General features: G+C 46.0%; 1 protein-coding gene across 1 annotated transcript in view; it reads right to left on the minus strand.

Moving 5' to 3' along the window:
• The window catches only part of CORIN (corin, serine peptidase), a 260,935-nt gene extending 248,148 nt beyond the window's left edge, over positions 1-12,787 (minus strand). The window contains 3 exon segments of the mRNA XM_079920067.1: positions 11,899-12,043; positions 12,045-12,267; positions 12,270-12,787. Of these exon segments, the coding sequence (XP_079776193.1) occupies positions 11,899-12,043; positions 12,045-12,267; positions 12,270-12,423 (522 nt within the window). The 5' untranslated portion in view covers positions 12,424-12,787.
• Positions 12,788-13,109: the final 322 nt, after the last annotated feature.

Raw genomic sequence — 13,109 nt, forward strand, 5'->3', positions numbered from 1 at the left:
CCATCGCAGAAGCTCTGCACTCATTACTTCCCATCAGAGTTGACCTATTTCCCCGCCTCACAACAGAGCATGCAGAAAAGGCCAAGTTGGATAATTTGTTACATTTTCCCTTTGTCTTGGGGAAACAAGGCCTATTAAGGGGAAAAGGCCAAGTTAATTTGTTATATTTTCCCTGGTTATTGGAGAAATGTGAGTGGAGAAACGAACATTTTAAAAGAAAAAAAGAAACACTTTTACAAATTAAAAAAATAATAAATTAAACGTTTGTTTTAATTATTTAAAAAAATTAAAATAGTTATCCTATGGGTTTTGTTTACTTCCCATAGGGAGAATAAATAATTTTTCTGGAGAGAAGATATGTCTCACCTGTTGGGAAAGCTTTCTTTAAGGAAGTAGGGGAGAGAGTCGTCAGCTTGTAGGAATTTCTGACACAGAATGATTGGAGAATACTGCTAGTTAGGAGCATATATTTCTTATCCAGAGAGCATTTTTGTTCCTCTCATTGACATTCAGCTGACAGAGGTAAAGTTAAAACACTACAAACAAAACTGTTGGTGTTCAATGTCATTGCAGCACTATTCACAATAGCCAAGACACGGAAGCAGCCTAAATGCCCACTGAAAGATGAATGGATAAAGACTATATGGTACATATATACAATGGAATATTACTCAGCCATAAAAAGAATGAAATAATGCCATTTGCAACAACATGGATGGACCTTGATATCATCATACTAAGTGAAGTAAGCCAGACAGAGGAAAACAAATATCATATGATATCGTATTTGGAATCTAAAAAATGATGCAAATGAACTTATTTACAAAATAGAAATAGACTCACAAACATAGAAAACAAACATGGTTACTAAAGGAGTGGGGAGGGATAATTAGGAGTTTGTGATTAACATATACACACTACTATATATAAAACAGAAAACCAACAAGGACCTACTGTATAGCACAGGGAACTATACTCAATATTTTGTAATAACCTATAAGGGAAAAGAATCTGAAAAAATATATATGTATGTATGTAAAACTGAATCACTTTGCTGTACACCTGAAACTAACACAACATTGTAAATCAATTGTACTTCAATTTAAAAAGAAAAAGAAAACAAATCAAACAAAAAACACTGTTTGTGCCATGGGCAGGGAGTTACTAGGCAAGCTGGAGTTGTCCCCAGGAACCCAGACCTCGGAAATGGGCGCATATACCAGTCCGCTCCTTCCAAGATGTCACCAAGGACACCTTCAGAAAGGCTCATCTCTGCTTTAATTTCGGGAAGGTTGGGGAGCTCAGCTGTAATGTTATTCAGAAAAAGGCAGAATAAAAATCAGGATAGGCCAGGTTTAGGACTAGAGTTACCAAGTCTAGAATTTACATTAAAAAACCATAAAGGGCTTCCCTGGTGGCGCAGTGGTTGAGAGTCCACCTGCAGATGCAGGGGACACGGGTTCGTGCCCCGGTCCGGGAGGATCCCACATACCGCGGAGCGGCTGGGCCCGTGAGCCATGGCCGCTGAGCCTGCGCGTCCGGAGCCTGTGCTCCGTAACGGGAGAGGTCACAACGGTGAGAGGCCCGCGTACCGCAAAAAAAAAAAAAAAACCATAAAGACCAGGGGGAGCGAGGGAGCTGGTGTCTAAAGTTTGGCAGAACTCTTCTACAGAATGAAACCGGACAAACACCGCCGCTCCCGGCGTGATTCTCCCAACTCTGCCCCCGTGGCCACAATTGGCCACCCCAAGTAGGCAGCTGGGTGTGAGAGCTTTCAGGGGCCTCCCCAGAGCTTTTTTTAACCTGGTATTTTCTGCTTATAGACTTTCCACAGGGCAACCCCAGGTCCGGGGGCGAGGGGGATTCTCTTCAGCTGGGAAATCTGAGAAGTCAACTGGCCTGTGGCAAAGGAGATATTTTTAGCCGAGACTTGGGTATCTCGGGAGTGCCATCTACTTTAGACTGCAGGGTGGGAGACACAAAACAGAGCTAAGCAAGGGGACTGGGGCGACTCTGCATTTTCTTAGCAACGACTGCGGAGCTTACCTTGGAAGAAGATTCTGTGTGTGCTCTGGTGGGGTGGGGAAAGCCGGCCGGGCGTCTTCTTAGCAATGGGGCTACACCTCCCGTGGAGGCGAGGCCCGGAAGTCCCGCCTTCACGCCACGTATTCGCAGGCTCTCTCCCAATACCTATCTGCTCACCTGCCCACCTGCCTGCCTGCTGCATTGGCATCACCTGAAACTCCTTAGAAATGCAAATTTGGGGCCCCATCTACTAAGTTAGAAACTGGCAGTGGGACCCGGCCATCTGTGTTGCATCAGGCCCTGCAGGTGATTCTCAGGCATGCTAAACCTGGAGGATTACTGGCCTAATCACATGGTCACAAACATCCCTAGATAAAGGTACAAGAACAAAACTTGATCCCTATCAAACCCACACGGCAGTACATCGTTTTAAATTAATAGACATTATTTTCAGCACATTTTTAGATTGACAACATTGAGCAGATAGTAAAGAGAGCCAAAAATTCTTGGTAAACCTTTGTTTTTCTCCTGTGTACCTTACCCTTTCTCTCCCAGCTGAGTTTTGCTATCAAAGATTGCAACTGAGTCAGAGTAAGAAACAGCCCCCAGTGCTCGGGGAGGATGGCAGTCCCACACAGCAACCCTAGAAATGGGTACACCGGGCAGGCTGCAGGGAAGCCAACTGAAATTGTCTAAGATGATGTAGCCAGGGGAACGTCTCCTCCAAAGAGCCTGGGAACTAACATTAGAGTATTCCTAATGAATTAGCTTCCTATGGCTGCTGTAACAAATGCGACCCGTGGCCTCCAACAACACAAATTTATTTCTCTTACATTTCTGGAGGTCAGACGTCTGAAATCAGTTCCACCTAAAGTCAAGGTGTCATCAGGGTTGCCTCCTTCTGACCTCTTTGAGGAGAGGATCTGTTTCCTTGCCTTTTTCAGCTGTTAGTGGCTGCCTGTCTGTATTCCTTGGCTGCTGGCCCTTCCTGCATCTTCAAAGCACATCTCTCTAGTCTCTACATCCATCCTCTCATTGCCTTCTCCTCTGACTGACCCTCCTGCCTCCCTCTAATAAGGACACTGTGGTCCCAACAGTTCCTCCCAGATAATCCAGGACGATCTCCCCATCTCAGAATCTTAGCACACAATCTAATCACAGCTGCACAACCCCTTTTGCCTTATAAGGTGCCATTCACAGGTCCTGAGGATTAGGATATGGGTATATTTGCGGGTCCATTATCCAACTTACCACACTCCCTATGGCCCTGTACTATCTAATACGGTAGAGACACTGGCCACATGTGCTTATGGAGCACCTGAAATGTGATTCATCTGAATTGAGATGTGCTGTAAGAGTACTGAAATTTGAAGACTTAGTATGAAAAAAATAGGTAATGTATTTCATTCATAATTTTTATATTGATTCCATGTTAGAATTGCAAAATCTTGGATATAGTGAGTTAAATAAGACCTATTATTAAAATTAAATGAATCTGTTCTTTTTGCTTTTTCAAACGTAGATAATTTAAAATTACCCACGTGGCCGACATTACATGTCTATTGGACAGCGCTGCTATAGACCACAAAGGAAGCAGGGTGATATTAAATTTCCATAGTTTTATTTATGTGTTACTCATAGTTATAAGGGAGCCTAGACATTGAAAGCAATATGTCTTCTTTCAACCTTCTCTAGGGAGAGCAACTGACTGCACAGAATGGAGATTTCAAATCAAGAGGGATGCTATATAGGCACATACACAACTAAATTCTCCACTAGATAACAGTAACCAAAAAAAATATACTAACCTAGCAGCTTGTGTTCTTACAAAGCACTTTCTTAAAGCATAATTTTGCTGAATCCTCAATCACAATCCTGTGAGAGGAATATTGTTCCCATTCTTCAGAGAAAGAAACTGAGCCTAAGGGAAATTTACCTGCTGGAGTGGCACCCGTCTAATAAGTGATGGATAAGAATCCAAGCCACGTGTGTGTGCCACAGTGTCCAGGGCTACCTTGAGCTTATCCTGGCTTGGGTTTAGTGATTTAATCAAGCTCACTCTACTTCCTGAATTATTTTATATCTAATCTTCCTAAATTTCAGAGATCCCAGAATTCTCCCTCTTCACCTGAAAATTTTGTTCCTTTGCCGATCTGAACACATTTTTGTGATTGTTTATTTATTAGCTGTGAACGCAGAGGGGTGTGTGTCCTACCCAGCTATTTAAGGAAGAGGACTTTATCCTGTGTCGAACTCCTCAGCTAGAGGCATACCTGATACTAAAACCAGACAAAGACACCACCAAAAGAGAAAATTACAGGCCAATATCTTGGATGAATATAGATGCAAAAATTCTCAACAAAATATTAGCAAAGTGAATCCAATGACACATAAAAAAGATCATACACCACAATCAAGTTGAATTCATCGCAGGGTCACAAGGATGGTTCAACATACACGAATCAATGCGATACACCTCATCAACAAAAGAAAAGACAAAAACCACAGGATCATCTCAATAGACACAGAAAAAGCATGTGACAAAATTCAACAGCCGTTCACGATAAAAACTCTTACGAAAGTGGGCATAAAGGGAACATACCTCAAGATAGCAAAAGCTATTTATGACAAACCCACAGCCAACATAGAGGCGTGCCTGGCCCCCAGCTTGATGTGGACCATCTGTTGGAAGGCCCCCAACACGAATGACTGTCTCTCCCCACCCTTTCCACCACCCACAAGCTGCATGCCTAGGTGAAAGGCTCAGATCTGACTTAGAGCCAGAGAAGATATCCCCAGACAAACCTGGCCTCTGGTGAGCAGATTTCCTCTGCTCAGTCTTCCTTGGAGTGGAACAGGCCATGTCGGACTTTGGCAGAGGTTGCTGTGAGAAGAACTGGCAAAGCCCCACAAAGAGGGAAGCAGATGTCAAGGTCAGCTAGGATGCCCCTTACCCAGCAGCACTTCTCGACTGTCGGAAAGGGAGGAGGGAAGTAGAAAGGAAAAGGGTACGATGTGCTGCTCATTTTCTCTGCAACATGAAAATCTCAGCCTTTAGATCTAGAAAGGCCCTTGGAGAGTGTCTAGTCTAACAACCTCATTTTACGCGTGAGGAAACCAGGATCAAACAGTTAACTGACTTCTTTCTGTAAAGTCTCCCAGCAACTTAGTATCAGGTAAAGACTGGAGCTCCCTTTTCTGATTGTTTTCAACTTGGACAAAATTGCTTTAAAGGATCACAGACAAGTATTAAGTAAAATCACACAGCTTCGACTTCCAAACCACGCTGCAGAGAAGAGGCACCTTGCTTGCAGGCTGAGACTCTGAAATAGGCACTCAGAGCTGAAAGTCATGTACAGTCAAAATAATCCTTGAAAATCCTTAGGAAAATGCCACATTGGAGACCAATATAACTTCTGTCAATCAACCCCACACAGTCAGTTTTTCCAGAGATGGAACAGGCTCCACAGTTGAGTACCAGATTAATTAATTGGCTTGAGGTTAGAGGACAAAAAGGCACAGATCTTTAAACACAGGACCACACGTAAGACTGCAAGCTGGATACATATAAAAGGCACCAGAGTTCTGAAATTAACAGCAGGTCCCCTTCTTTTATCCCCTGCTCTCACTCCAGGGCACTGAGCAGAACAACAGGCAAAGTGACTCATGCTACTTAAAGAGTTCCCTCTTCCCCACGCTCCTGATTTAGTGTTTACTGCTTAATTAGAAGCTAAGCTTCACATGCACATGAATCTCTATTTTGTTCATTTGTGAATCCCAAGTGCCCGGTACTGTGCCTGGCACATAAATGTGTGTTGAATAAATGGATAGATCTACTCCTCCTTTTGTCCAGGCTACGTAGTTGAATTCTTGTAAGTTGATGTTATTTTGTTCTAGCACGTAGCTCTTAACCTCTCGGGGTGTTATGTTGCCCTAGCCAGAAAAGTTCACATTGAACTGTTCATAGAGATTGTTCAGTACTCATGGGGTTCATGGAGCCCAAGATTAAAACTTCCTGGTGCTATCAACCTTTAAGATGCTGCTGTGACACTTTAGCAGAATGACCTTCTTGGCTTTGGAGAGACTGACATTGTTTACTTTCATAACTGCACAAGGACTTTTCTTTACAGCTCTCCCAAATACTGGAAACAAAAGGTACTCTTTAGGGCTTTTCTGGTGGTGCAGTGGTTGAGAGTCCGCCTACCGATGCAGGGGATGCGGGTTCGTGCCCGGGTCCGGGAAGATCCCACATGCCACTGAGCCTGCGCGTCCGGAGCCTGTGCTCCGCAACGGGAGAGGCCACGGCGGTGAGAGGCCCGCGTACCGCAAAAAAAAGAAAAAAAAAAAAAAAGGTACTCTTTAAATGTTCAGCCCAGAAGCTCAAAGGGGACCTGGGCTAAGCTCAAACTCGTGGCGCCAAAATGATTTTCACAACCCTCCGCTGTATTTTCTGACCTACTCCTAAGCCGGCCTGTTGACTGACTGGCCCTTCTCCGCAGATGTCCTCTTGAGATGCTTGCAGGTTCCAGCACTGATACTGAATGGCCAGATGGGTCACCTACAGGACCACCCTGGATCCCCAGCTAGCTCTATCAAGCATTGACACTACACCTGTCACCACCAGCTCTGATGGTTTGGACACAGAGAAATGTACGGCAGGACAATATTCAAACAGCTGTTGTAAGGTGAGCTGATGGGGGCAACTGCCAGCAGGCTGAGAGGAAAACATAATTTACGGGTATCCTTCAGCAGAGCTCAGAGCCAAGCAAACACCGCTGCAGAACCCCCAGGGATGCGGCAGACGACACACTGATGCTCCAGGACAACAGCGGCTCTTTCTGAGCAAAGAGAAAGAAGGAGAGACCGGAGACAGGGCTGGGGACAGTGACGGGCTCAGGAAAGGGCAGCTGACTCAGTAATCCAAAAGTGAGCCAACCCATGTACTACACACCCACATGGAAAGCACATATAATCTCCCAACCTGCACGGTGATTGTCTGCCTATAAGAATAATAAATATTATAGACTATGCTCTAAAGCAGATTTAGCAAAGTCCCAGAAACAGAATAAACTCGAGGCAGGGAAAGGACTATCTATCTATGCATCTGTACTGGCTTGAACAGTGTCCCTCAAAAATTTATGTCCACCAGAACCACAGAATGGGACCTTACCTGGAAATAGGGTCTTTGCCTTTGGAATTAGTTATGGTGACATCATATTGGATTAGGGTGAGCCTTAATCCAACAAGACTGGTGCCCTTAGAATAAAAGGGGAGAACACAGAGACACAGGGAAGAAGGCCATGTGACTACAGAGACAGAGATTAGAGGGATGCAGCTACAAGCCATATGCCAAAGAGTGCCAGCAATCACCAGAAGCTAGGAAGAGGGGAGGAAGGATCCTTTCCTAGAGCCTTCAAGGGCCATAGCCCTGCAGACATCTTGATTTTGGACTTGTAGCCTCCAGAACTGTTAGCGAATAAATTTTCAGCATTTTTAAGTCACCAGGTTTGTGGTAACTTGTTACAGCAGCCCTAGGAAACTAATACAGCATCTCTCTATTTTAGCTACTTTCAAATACATTTCTGTATAGTCATTCATTCACAAATAGTTAATTTGCACGAGTTCTGTCCCAGGCACTCTTCTAGCAATGAACAAAAGCAAAGAAAAAATCTCTGCCCCCATGAAGCTTATATCTCAGAGTAGGAGGAGACAGAAAATAATCAAAATAAAGAAGTAAAATACATAGTCTGTCAAATGGTGATAAGTTCAGTAAGGGGTCCTATGGCATGAGGTGGAGTATTCGTTTTCAATTTGAATAAATTAACCATTCTCAGAGGATTCTGATCCAAACACTGAACCTAAGATTCTAGTACAGACAGCCCTCGACTTACGGTTTCTCTGCTCTATGATGGTGTGAAAGCGATACGCATTCAGTAGAAACCGTGCTTAAATTTTGGATTTTGGTGTTTCCCTGGGCTAGTGGTACGTGGTAAGCTACTCTCTTGTGATGCTGGGAGGGGTAGCAAGCCGCAGCTCCCAGTCAGGCACTCGATCGGGACGGCGAACAACTGATACACTTACAACAGTCCTGTACCCAGACGACCATTCCGTTTTTCACTTTCAGTAAATTACTGAAATTTACTGATTCAGTAAATTACCTGAGATATTCAACACTTTATTATAAAGCAGGCTTTGTGTTAGATGGTTTTGCCTAACTGTAGGCTAATGTAAGTTTCCTGAGCATATTTAAAGCAGGCTAGGCTAAGCTGTGATGTTTGGTAGGTAAAGGATATTAAATGCATTTCAACTTATGATGATATTTTCAACTTATGAAGGGTTATTGGGACATAACCCCATTGTAAGTCAAAGTAGATCTGTACTGTCATTCTGGGGGGAAAATGGTACAACACGTAAAGGTACGTAGGGGAGAGAAGAGCCTCACTCTATTATATCAGAGTTTCTGCTCTAAAACCAGGAAACCCATCAGCCATAAAGCTCACTGTGAAGGGAAAAGAACAATTCATTAGCAAAAATCATCAAGGCTAAGGGTAGAATCTCTAAGGATGTTGTGACTAATACACACTTGTTGGCTGATTTATAATAAATGTTAAATATAAATTTTATTATGTGATTATATAAATTATGTAAATCGTAAATAGTCATTTACCATTCAGCAAATGCCCTGGCAGTGATTCAGCTATGCAAAACCACTCTTAAGAGAAAAAGAAGCAAAGGGAGTGCTGGACAGGAAAACTTTTATCATCCAAGAGTCTCATTAAATTATCACTCAAGTAAATTGAGCTATTTGTAACGAGGTGGATAGACCTAGAGTCTGTCATACAGAGTGAAGTAAGTCAGAAAGAGAAAGACAAATACCGTATGCTAACACATATATATGGAATTTCAGAAAAAAAAATGTCTGAAGAACCTAGGGGTAAGACGGGAATAAAGACACAGACCTACCAGAGAATGGACTTGAGGATATGGGGAGGTGGAAGGGTAAGCTGTGACAAAGCGAGAGAGAGGCATGGACATATATACACTACCAAACGTAAAGTAGACAGCTAGTGGGAAGCAGCCGCATAGCACAGGGAGATCAGCTCGGTGCTTTGTGACCACCTGGAGGGGTGGGATAGGGAGGGTGGGAGGGAGGGAGACACAAGAGGGAAGAGATATGGGGACATATGTATATGTATAACTGATTCACTTTGTTATAAAGCAGAAACTAACACACCATTGTAAAACAATTATACTCCAATAAAGATGTAAAAAATAATAAAAAATAAAGACACACACACACACAAAATTATTACTCAAGCAAAAGAAAGCTCTAGAGCTAAGAGAAGATGCCTCGGTGAAGGAGATGTTCTGTCCACACTGTCTAATACAGTAACCACTGGTCACATGTGATTATTGAGCACTTGAAATGTGGCTAGTGAGACTGAAAAACTGAAGTGTTCATTTAATTTTGATTAATTTAAGTAACCGCATTAATTAAATAACCACAGGTGGCCAGTAGCTACTCTATTGGAGAGAACAGCTGTAGAATCACAGAAGGCTGGCTGTGGAGACAAACCCTGAGAGAATGTGAGATGGGACCAGCTCCACAAATAAAAACAGGTAAGGGAGCCTTCACAGAATGTATAACTGTTATGTAGAGTTTTTCTAGGACATATTAATTTCCTTAATGCTCACCAGGCCCTTATAGATATTCAGTGGTATTACCCCGTTGGCTGGAAGAGGAAATCAAGGTTCAGCAAGATTTTTTGACTTGCCCAGGGCCTTGCAGCTTTTAACGGCTGGAGCCAGAGATTTGAATTTGGCTTTGCAACCAAAATACATACCTAGCCACCAAGGCACTCCATGTATAGCACCTTTCACTCTTGTGATGTCTTCCATTCAATCTACCCTCTCTGAACAGTCTGAAACACAAAACTGTGTGTGTCTGCATGTGTGTGTGTACACATATGTGTGTCTGAGTAGATTCTGCAGAAGAGGTTAAGTCTGAGAGCTACTTGAGTTCTTAGTGTGGATCAAGTATTCCGTACAAATCAATATCCTCTAGACTACCAGCCCCATTCTCCACTTAATCAGGCAAGAACAGGATGCGTGAATGCATGCTTGTTGACTAACTTATTAAGGCCAAAGTGGCACGTTAAATAAACCCTTCTTCCTTGGACACATTCAGCAAAAATTCTATAACCCAGCTTTTCTGGTCCTCAAGGAGCTCCCATTCCCCCCAGCCATAGACAAACTCAGACCACAATCACACCTGGTTGGTGGTGGAGGCACTGATGCCTGCTGTTCTCTTATTAGTAAGATTTCTGCAGCATTGTGAAGAAGGTTTCTAATGGGACTAATTTTGCATCTTTTTAAAAAAGTTTCACTATGCCCAGAAATATACTTGATGAGATTAATAAAGCAATTCTTATTTGTCTCTTTAACCTCCTGGAACATTTAGCTGAGTCTTTCATCACCGTACTATACGCCTATCCTGCAAGGAACGGTCTGGGAAGAGTCCTTTCCCCCAAATAAAGCTTTACAGCACTTCCACGTTTTGAGATTTATGTGATCCCATACCCAACTAACTCTGAAAATAGTTCATCCCAGTGTGACTCTCGGTGTCCTGGGAAGAAGTCTATGGAAAGCCTGACTGCTCAGCCCAGCAATCACACATGTCTCTGCAGACAGCTAGTCTAACCTCTCAAGCCGCAGGAACCTGGTTCGAGGGACTGATTTCTAGCCTGATTTCCGCACAACAAAACTACTGACACCAAATAATACAAACAAGCTGGTGAATGTTGTGCTGTGACAAAAACTGATTTTATAATGGTTATTTCCAAAATTAATGTGTTGTGACATCTTTAATTTCAACACCTTCAGCCAAAATGTGTGTCTTTGGAAAATGATCACCAGTAAGTCCTGACTTTGCTCCCTTTCTGGTAGCAGTCGGCATTCCTTTGCAGAGTTTTGATTCCATCAGTAAATTATGGAATACTTTACCAATGGGGTGGGGGGCGAGGGGAGACTACAAACTACAGATGGACAACAGAGAAGTCCTCGCGGTCTTACTGAAGAGTGAGCTCGTCTTTGTAGTGCCTTGTTCTCAGAAGTCTCCCGCGGAAGGAAAGCTCTACTTTACGAATTGCCGGGACAGCTTCCCTGGGAACGCCCAGCCGCGCCGCTTCCCTGATGAGCTCGCAGCTCTGAGCGCGCAGGGCTCGGTCCCGGGAATGACAAGCAGTGCAAAAAGTGCCTACACCGCCATCCACCGGCCCCGAACGGGTGGCACCCGGAGTGGCGAGCTCGCCACGAGAGCTGGGGAAGAATCCCGGCAGGATCCGACCCAACACCACCTTCCTCCCACAAGCGCAGCCCTGCGTCCCTGCCCCGAGAGCGGTCTCTGATCCCCGGCTCCACGCAGCTGGGACCACGCCGCAGCGAATGGATTCCGGGACCCTCCTGACACCGAAGAAGGAAGGCAGCGCTCAAAAGAGACCCGGTTCCTGGGGGCTCAGGCCAGTGAGGACCTGCCGTGGTGCTCTTCCCTACCTTTCCTCTCTCGAACCAGGGGCAACGTTGTCCCTTCCCAGAACAGGATCGGAGCCCGCCAAACCCGGAGTAGCTCGAACCCGCAGCCCCTACCCCAGCCCCGCCCCCCCATGGCGGCCGGCGGCCGGTGTGCCCGGGCGGGTACTCGCCGCAGACGAAGTTTGCGCGCAGGGTACGCAGGAGTTCCCAGCACCCTGCAAGGGGCAGCGCTCAGATGGTCCAACGATAACCGACACTGCTGGTTGCAGGGGAACCGGACGCGAGTCCGGGCTCTAAGAGGGATGAAGACCCAGGCGCGCGCGACCGGGAAGGGAGGCTTACGTCTGGGGCAAGCGAGGCTGCGCGGTCCTTCCAGGTGCCGGGCGTCGGCGCAGAAAAGAAGCCGCGGACCCCCGAGGGGCTGGTTCCGACGGCTCCTTCAGCAGCCTCCTCAGGCGCACTGGCGCCGCCGAGTCCACTTGATGCGTGGAGGGCGCCCCTGGCAAGGAGAGCGTGGTCTCCGGACCGACCCGACCCGAGCGTTAAAGGAAACACTACCCATGACGCTGGGAGGGTCCCGGACGCTGGGCGACCGGGATGGAGGGCCGTGCGCCCGAGGACTGGTTACAGGGCGCTTAGCGTGGCGCTGGGACAGCCGAAGCTCACCGACGGCAGGGCAAGAAGGTGGCACCCGAGGGGAGGAGGGGGCGGGACGGGAGGGATTGACCCTAAATTCATCCGGACCGAGAGGTCATGCGACCTGTTCGGCGGCAAAGCGCGGTTCGTGTATCTTACCTGCTCCGGGGCCCCGGCCGGGCGGTAGCGCTCTTCCGGAGCGCGGGCGGGGGACTGTTTCGTGGAAAACATGTCTCGCTTTTTCCTCCGTCCGCTCTTATCCTGGTCACTTTTCTCTCCTCTGCGTGCCCCTGGGAGAGGCACTACGGATGCCTTGCCTCTCGCTCAGGAAGAGACAAGTTGAACTTCAAGGGACAGGGGCTCCACATTTTGTCTGCTCGACAGATCCCACCTCCCTTCACTCCCGTCTCTGGGTCCCACCCATAAGAACCCTTAATGACAGATCCTCTACAACCCCACCTCTTTGCATTCAAATAAGTTATTCTTCAGGGGCAGAGGGGAAGCCAAGCGGACTGCGGGTCCCCCCACCCATGCCCACCCCCAAACTTACGCCCCGTGACGGCAGCACGAAGAGGACAAGACCTGAGCGTTTGGGCTGTGGGAGACCGAGTAATTGGGAGCAAAGGAGTAACTTGTCGGCTCTCCCAAATCTCATCACATCCTAGACCATTCTCTTTTGGCCAGAGCGTAGCCAAGTAAAAATCAGAGTAACTGCAGGCACTGGCAATTAAAGGGCAAGATTTTTATCACAACAAAGATTTACGTTTCTAGGGCGAGCATTATTTGCTTTAGGCAAATGGAAACTAGCTTCTCTGTTTAGGGAAGGAACTGCTTTGCAAGAGTGCCTGAGACTTTGCTGAGGCTGCAGGGACCCGGGAGGGAACCTGAGCCTGCTTCCATAAACCTAGCAGCGATTT

Source organism: Stenella coeruleoalba (genome assembly GCF_951394435.1).
Source record: "Stenella coeruleoalba genome assembly, chromosome: 4".
Taxonomy (NCBI): Eukaryota; Metazoa; Chordata; class Mammalia; order Artiodactyla; family Delphinidae; genus Stenella; species Stenella coeruleoalba.